This window comes from Uranotaenia lowii, chromosome 3 (genome assembly GCF_029784155.1).
Source record: "Uranotaenia lowii strain MFRU-FL chromosome 3, ASM2978415v1, whole genome shotgun sequence".
In the NCBI taxonomy this organism is placed as follows: domain Eukaryota; kingdom Metazoa; phylum Arthropoda; class Insecta; order Diptera; family Culicidae; genus Uranotaenia; species Uranotaenia lowii.
This window is the reverse complement of record NC_073693.1, coordinates 293,151,618-293,160,381: the sequence shown is the minus strand read 5'-3', so window position 1 is coordinate 293,160,381 and position 8,764 is coordinate 293,151,618. Positions and strand designations below refer to the sequence as shown.

Here is an 8,764-nt window from a genome sequence, read left to right as displayed (position 1 = left end):
GAAAACGAATTTTGGCCACACATAAACGATTTTAAGTAATTTGAGTAAAACGAAAATAAAAATTCCCTGACCGAGATTTGAACTCCAGTCCTCCGAGTTCGCAGTCCGATATCTTACTACGATGCCAACTCATCAGTTGGTAAGATGAACGCTATAGCTCTATAAGTGAGTTTTTCAAATTTATCGTAAATCAGTTCACTCAAATCGTAAATGTCGAATTAGCATATTCCCAACTTTTTGGAGACATATTTACGAATTGACTAAACTGCTATCCGACTCAACTATTTTTGGGCAAAGCTTGCCGTAAATGAATGGTATAGAAAATCATTCAATATCAACTTGTTTACGATGGATATTGAAAATGTCTTAATATTCGATTTGGATTATCATTTCTATTACGATTTCATGTTAGCTGGGATGGTTTGCGAATCGTCGTCAATGTTTCGTTTGATAACGCGCCATACAGTATTTCTGGGCAATTTTAGCTGCTTAGCTAGCCTAGCTGCAGACCTCAATGGATTTTCTAAAAAAAACTGTGCAATATTTTTTCCCTTCTTCCGGCTTTCATGTTGATTGTTCATTCGATTTTCGGAATGCCAAAAATAAACACGTAAAGCTAACAAAATTCCCGACACGTGGGCGCCAAGAACTTCTTAATCCGTCCGCCAGGAGCGCCACAACGTGAGCAAAAGTGTGTTTCAATTCTAAATGAAGCAAGCTTTAAGCAAGTAAGACAGTTGTGTTTTTTCAACAATTTTAGCATTTCTTATTCATCTTTATTCAGTTTAAAAGATGAAAAACAGGATATTTCACCAAAATAGCAAGGTTTTCATCGGTTATCTGACGATTTCGGTAATCGGATATTTGAAGTTGCGACAGATGGCAGAGCCTTTTCCCACTATCGGTTAAATAATGAAATAAAGACACACAAGGGAGCTGAAATTTGGCATGAAGTCCTCACCGTAGAGTCCACGGATTGATTTTAGCCCCAAAGGTTTTTATTCAGGATCATACCCGCTATTTATGATCATACTACTTAATGGATCCATTAAGTAGTGTATGAACAATATTTTTAAATTCCAAGACATTTTGTAATCTGTTGCTAAGTCTATTATTAGACTCTATCAAATGTGCAGAGTTTATTAAATATAAAAATTAACTTTCATTTCAAATAACTTTATTCACTTAACCTTAAATTAATAACAAAAAATTAACACTTTGGCATAAGCGGTTGTAGCAACAAAAAAGGGAAACAATAAAGATCCATAACAATTATCAATCACACATCGATGAAATCGAGATCACAGGTGCAGCATCGGAAACGCAAAATTTATTTACGCATGGTGGACGGGTTTCATGTAGCGCACGTTCTGTTTGTATGATGGGTAATGTTGCTGCTGGTTTCTAACCGGTGAAACCGGATGTGTCACCTGGCTGTAGATCTTAACCGGATAACCTTGCTGATGATTTTCCGACTGATAACGGGGCGTTTCCTGGTGCGATTGGATCAGGATTTTCTTCTGTTGAACCTCAGGGTAGATTTCGTTGGAAGGCACTGGCACGTAACGGACTTCCATCAGCTGAACTGGAGCCTGTTGATGGACGTATTGGTATTGCTGCTGGGGTTGCTGCTGATGGTGTTGCTGATAATTGTTGTAGACGTTGTGGGCCGGAAGTTGCTGAATTTGGTATGGTTTAGGTTGCCACTCGCTCTGGTCCTGATTGTTGTTGAAGTAGTACCGAACCTGTTTTTGCTGCGGGTAGGCACGAGCCTTTTGGTGGGGAACTTCAGCTTGATCTCCGTAGTAGTACAACAGGTTGGTGTCCTGAGGTGGAGGAGGCTGGAGACGACCCATCTGGACATATTCGTTCTGGGTATCGTGCACCTGTTGCTGAATCACACGGTTGTTGTATCCTGGCAGCTGCGTTCCCTGCTCCGGGATCCATCGTCGATCTTTGCCGTCGGGCTCAGCCATGACGGCCAGAATCGCCGATGCCAAGACCAGCAAGAAAACTTTTTGGAGTGATGTCTGCAAAAGATAAGAAAAATGTTAACTTTCCACCCAGCTTACCTAATAAAACTAAACAAACCTTCATTTCAGATCTCCTACGATTAAATAAGAGGACAGACGATACAGGCTCAACGATTGATCACAGACGAATGATGCTCTGGTTAGACCCCCGGCGATGGTTTTATAGAGATCAAATAGTTGTTGCACTTTTTCGACTCATCTGGGGCTGTTGTCTTCGTAAGCCGAAAAATAAAGCAAAGTTGCAATTTTATTGGGACCCGGTGCATAAGACGAGCAAAGGTGCCAACTCGAGCAGGTTACGCCCCAATGTCTTCGGAGGGAGGAAGAAGATTGTAAAAATTTTCACAAGTGTGATTTAGGTTCACCCACCCGAGGTTACTTTTGGCGGGCATGAAGAAAATTCGAAAACTTATATTTATTTGTCCTTGTGATAACAATTTTCACGAGTTTAAACCTTGACAAATATTAGCTAAATAAAATTGAACTACGTATTTAACGATTTGTGTGGAAGGTAGTTTTTGCCAAACAAATTAGGTCATAAATTGTGTGCGTCCTATACAACAGTGCTAAATTAAAAGCATATTTTATACATTTTTCAAAAATGTTTGCTCGAGTATTCTGGTGCGTCATACACACTTTTTTATACAAATTTGTTTCATGCACGCTAACTTTTGGCTACCCCTTAAAGGCGTAATATTGACCCGTTATTGAGAACCTCCACGATCTGTCAAATAACGGGTCATTTTATCGGATCAATATTACCCCTTATTTCTAAAAGCACGATTCCTTCCAAAAGGGGTAGTTAGAGATGCGTTACATCTAAGTGATTGCATTGGCAAAAGAGGTTGAGGCAAGTATTTTGTTGATTATTTAAACTGTATTTTTTTCCGAATTTATATAAATTCATATTATTCCAGTAATACAGCAAAGTTCCAGACGAGCCTGATAGAAACAAAGAGGATTGAACTTGAAAACACCAACCGCGGTGGACTAACATTGGTGGTAAGTTTAGTGGTTTTGTTTTCTTTATTTTAAATCTAATCTTTTATTTTGTTTCAGGATTCACCTATTCAAACGGGGAAACAGAGGAGAAGAAGAAAATTAGTGAAAATATTAATTTTACAAAAGTGTATCCATACTTTGAAATAGTTGGAATTTAAATAAACAAAATAAACCACATCATTTTGTTTTTATTTATTTTCCAGGAAACATATTTTCTTTAAGAAAAACCTTAAATTTCCACCATACGGAAGCTTGAGAAATAAGGGGTAATTATGATCCGCTGCATTTGAAATAAGGGGTAATTTTCATCCGCTCCAAGCGTTATCAAGCTGAGTACCCTTTAAAGGGTAAAGCGGCTTTATCCTTTAAAAGGAGTTCTCCCAGTCTTATTGAATAACGGGTCAAAAGTATTCGTTAAGGGGTAGCCAAAAGTTAGCGTGTGGTCAGTCTCAACCAGTGATTGAAATCCTCACCAATTTTCTCATCAGAGGCATTCAAAATACACACTTTGAGGCCTCGCATAGCTATACAGGAGACGATACATATACATTCATTCAAACCTCCCCCCATGAGGAGGATCTGCTCTGAGAGACACTATCCGTTTGCTGCCCCGAACGAACTCTCTCAACGTTCGGTTGCTACATGATGCATGAAGAAGACGAGGCACACATACTCATTTACGTTGTTGAATTTGAATAACTCGAGCCGACCGCAAAGGTTGAGGCAACAACAAAAACAACCGAACTTATTGCGTTGCACGGCCCGCAACGTATGGTGAAAGAGGGGGGAAGAAAAAGAAATGAAAAAACTAGCTGCCTGCGTGCGGTTGCTGTGCAATAATAGCAATAGCAGAAAAACCTCACGCATTCGATCCAAGCACAAACGAGGAGACTCGGGTTTGCTCTGCCTTTTGAATTCGGTTCCCTCAAGGTTGTGACAGGAGATGAGTGAGAGCCATTCGTTTGGTTTTTTGGATTCGCTGCCTCGAATGTATATTGCTTCATGAAGGCGGCCATGTTGAGAGCGTATACATCATTGGTTTTGTCGTTTTCGCTGCCTCAAAACAACCTTTGCTTCCGAGTAAAGCGTTGAGCGAGAGATGGTTGATCAACTCATGCTCAGCAAAATTCAATCACTGGTCTCAACTGACGTTAAGAGAATGTCATTTAATTCACGGTGTCTCTGGGAGAAAACTTTATTTTTCGAAAATTAGCATCGCTAATTTTTGCACCGAGGTCTGGGAACACTGCCCACGTGAAGGTTTCATCTTTAAATGTGTCGTAAAACTTTTGTAAATTTTATCCGAAAAAGTGTAGTTTGATAATTTGTGTATAGCTAAAAGTGATCAGATTTAAGTTCTTAGTCGAAAGAAAGTGAAAACCCTTCAATCAGACACGTCAGTGAGGTGAAAACACAAAAAATTGACTGATGCAAGGAACTAGCGCTACGCCCCCCGGGTCTCGAATCGATGTAGGAATGCTGTTCTGGACAAAGCACTGCAGTTTACCTGCAAGTGGAGGGCCAAAACATTGCTCAGGATAAGTACCTTATACATGTTTTACAAACAAAGAGAAGATTTTACATCATTCAATATTCCACCAAAGTCAGGGAAAACATCAAACAAAATTTGACATTCATATTATTTTATCCTATCTTGCATGCAAGTTATTTTTGAGAAAGTTGATCGATGGCAGAAAAAATGAGCTTTTAGAAAAGCTCATTAAAATTCCACAACCAGATGGTGCTAGTGTGCGTAAGATTGAGAAAGCGTTAATGTTATCGTTTCCTAAGATGATAATTTTTACTTGAAATTTAAATTTTATTACCTTTGTCATGTTGTAGACATATATTGATTTGAAATTAATAGCAGAACCAAAACCGAAATTTGGAATCGACACCATTTCCTTTAATTAAAGTTTCATCTTTTCAAATAAGTAGTCGTAGCTTCAAGATTCGTCTCCAGTTGAACATGACAGTTTTCGGAAAATGGACGAAAAGAGTACAATTCATTTGAGAATCACTTTTTAAAAATAGCATACTTATATGTACGGGTTATATTCATTTGCTCTTAAATTTTATCGAATGTTTTATAATTAAGTTTTAAAGTTGACGTTAATTTTGCAAGTTGAAATTGATGCAGTAATAAATTCATTAATTTATTAATGAGTTACAGTATTAAAATTGTTTTTGTATTGCTAGTAATTTTCAAAACTTATACCTGATAGTTAACCATTACTTTTTTTGTTTAAGTAAGAGCACACCCATTCTTTGTTGCCCGTGTTAAATGAGAATTTTCTCCTTATTTTGTCACTCAAATTTTAGCTGTACACAGCAGTTTTAAAATATGAATTCAAATGATAAATATTTATTCACAGTTTGTTTTTTTCTACATACTTGGTCAAATTCATGCAATTTGAATTCTATCGAATTAATCGACTTAGGTTAAATAACAAAAATATATAAAAATCCAAGCTTTCATCGGTTAGTATAATGCAAATTTATTGTTTGACATAATTTTTCTGAGTAACCTTTTCGCCAATTAAGTCGCTTCATAGTAAAAATAATTTTTCAATTTCACGGTGTTCAGTTGTGCTTTCTCTTTAAACTAGTAAGTAGCACTATATTGAGAAAATAATAAAAAAGATTACAGTTAATTATTTCATGAGAGATTACAAATTCCCTTTAACTTTCTTTAAATATTACTCACTTTCTATAAAGTAGAAAATAAATCAGAATTATGAATAGAAATCATAATTAAATATGTTCACTACAATAAATTCCTAATTTGGTTTTAACACAAACTTTAGATAATTAGTTATTTCTGTGAATGCTTCTGCTGCTTATTAGTTTTTATTTAATCGCATTTTATTATAATTGTTTTTAAGAAAGCACATTGAGGGAAAAAGAGCTAGTTTATCAAGGATAAACTGAACTGAAATTTTAATGATTAATGGTTTATTTTAAAATCTTGTTGTGCTATTCGTAAAAGTTCTGAAGCTTTGGCCACAAAGTTAGAAAAAAAGGAATTTTAATAGAAAATTATAAGAGAATGAAAAGTGCATGAAAATTTATGATCGCACCATTTACCAAAACTGGTTCTGATAATTAGAGTTTTTATTTTAATAAATTCATTAACTAAGCAATCAAAACGTTTTTGGCGATCAAATAGTGTATAAAGAGGTATTGGAAAGCATTAAGAAAATGAAAAAAGGTGGTAATTAGCTAGTGATTAATTTGTAGCAGTTGAATAACACGATAGAATAATAATTTTCAAAATAGGAACAAAAACTAGAACGCACTTGTCAAAAGTGTTTCCTGATAATATCCTCCTACCCACACCCCAAAACAAAATTAATTGCTAGGATGCAGAGGTAACCTCGGTCCTAAAGCACAAATTTATTTCTTTCATCCCTTTCTCTGTTTTTCCAATCTATCTATTGACTACTAGGACGTGGCCGGCGCCGTTATTGATGGTCAAAGAGAGAGTATCAGTTTTGTACATTGAGAATGTGTTGCTAATCCCAAGCATCATTCTTTTGACCTTTGCGCAAAACTGATAGCCTCGGTCAATCACGGAGTAGCAACCATTGGCGATGTGGAACTATTTCTACTGAGCCACGCCTGCGATCTTGGGATTCGAAATGCATTTGATTCAATATCATTATCATACCAATGAAAAGTATAAATGAAATATATTAAGGCGGTTCAATGGAATTGTTGAATTTAAATTTATCACAAAAAATCAATAAAGCATTTCGGGTTCAATGATTAATGGTGGATGTGAGTAGTCAATCAAGCTAAGCTAAGCTAAGCTAAGCTAAGCTAATTAGCATCGCTAATTTTTGCACCATTCGAAAGCAGGGACTTTCCCCTTTCATTTGAGCCCAAATTTGAAATAATCCACCGGGGGGTCTAGAACATTTTATTTTTTTGAAGATTTTTTAACCTTTTTAACGGTTTTTTTAAAGACAAAATCATTCAAATCACTGTGGAAATGCTTGTCTTACCTTTAGCGTAAATCCAACATCATATGTTATGATTTTATAGGAAATTTCCCTGGCTACAATTTTGTAGAAAACATCAAAGTGATACAAATTTCAAGAAAAGCGTTGGAATGTCACAAACAGAGTGATTATTATTTCATTTAAAAAACCTAATAAAATTTCTCACCACTGATTGTACTTTGACCAGAAAAATTATTCTACGAGCTTAGTTATTGATTGTATAAATGTTCAAAACATTTCATTTACAAAAAAAATCAATCTTCTACATGAAATTGATCAGGATTATCTGAAGGTAAAAGCATTTGAAGGGTTTTATTCTGGATAAAATGCCTCTCTTGAAAATTTAGTTATTTATATTTTGAGCTTAGTTAGTTTGACTACTTTATGAACAAACATTTGAGATTAAGAAACAAATAAGATTTACTTCTTACATTTAAGCTCAAATTTTAAATAATTCAATAATGGATTTCAAAATCAAACATCTTTGTTGCAAATCTTTCATCCTGTTTGATGATTTCTGAAGGTTTCATATTTTTCACTTTTGATTGATTGTAAAACCTTAGACACGAGTATCACAAGCGAAATAAAGTGTCATATATAAAATTAAAAAAAAATTCAACCCATTGTTTTTGTTTGTTTGCACAAATTGGTGTTTTTGGAGGCACTCGTTTATGTAAAAACGTGGTCGAATTTAAGTTTTCAAGCAAAAATTCTGAACCAAATGTCTTTTATTGATTTTTTTTATTAAAAGGATAAAAAAATCTCAACATCAACTCTGTTTTCAACAATTTTAATAGGTTGATTTGATGTAATACTTTAATCTGAAAATATTCTCTCAATTCACTTTGAGTTGTCAGATCTACAGTCATCAGATTTTTTGCGAACTTTTTATTTCGTTTTCTGAAAACTTTGCGTTTGTTCAAATTAATGATTTTTTTTTTCAAATTTCCTAGATAAAATAATAAAAAAACATGGGTTTTTATCTGATACTATGGAACACTGTTAACATTTGTCTGTGGATTTCTGCATTTTTGGCTTTCCTCTAAAATGTTATTTTTTCACTTCTAAAACAAAATATAACATCGTGTCATGAAAAGTATTTAAAGCAGTGGCTTGAAATGCTTAAAATTCAAATTAAAAATTTATTCAAATTTTCAATACACTGGAAAAAAAATACCTTAAACTTCATTGATCCCTTACTTCGAGATTTTTTGAAAAATTAGACAAAAAAGAGAGATTTGATATTTGTTCCGGAATAAAAAAAAAACCCGAAAAATGCTCATAACTTCAGATAATTCTGATCAATTTTATGAAAACATTGATTTTCAATTGTCAATAAACCGTTTTGAACATTTATACACTCTACAATCAATAACTAAGCTCGTAGAATAATTTTTCTGGTCATAGTGCAATCAGTGGTGAGAAGTTTTATTAGATTTTTTTAATGAAATAATAATCACTCTGTTTGTGACATTCCAACTCTTTTCTTCCAATTTGTATCACTTTGGTGTCTTCTACAAAATTGTAGCCAGGGAAATTTCCTATAAAATCATGTTATTAACATATGATTTTGGATTGACGCTGAAGGTAAGACGAGCATTTCCGCAGTGCTTAGTATGATTTTGTCTTTGAAAAAACCGTTAAAAAGGTTAAAAAATCTTCAAAAAAATAAAATGTTCTAGACCCCCCGGTGGATTATTTCAAATTTTGGTTCAAATGAAAGGG

General features: G+C 34.6%; 1 protein-coding gene across 1 annotated transcript; it reads right to left on the bottom strand.

The window, feature by feature from the left end:
- Positions 1–1,228: 1,228 nt before the first annotated feature.
- LOC129755846 (vacuolar protein-sorting-associated protein 36-like) lies at positions 1,229–2,213 on the bottom strand. Its single transcript, XM_055752539.1, has 2 exons — positions 2,092–2,213; positions 1,229–2,030 (listed from the first exon to the last, which is right to left on the bottom strand). The coding sequence occupies exons 1-2, from the start codon at positions 2,095–2,097 to the stop codon at positions 1,335–1,337; spliced, it is 702 nt and encodes a 233-aa protein (XP_055608514.1). The 5' UTR covers positions 2,098–2,213; the 3' UTR covers positions 1,229–1,334.
- Between the last annotated feature and the right edge of the window lie 6,551 nt (positions 2,214–8,764).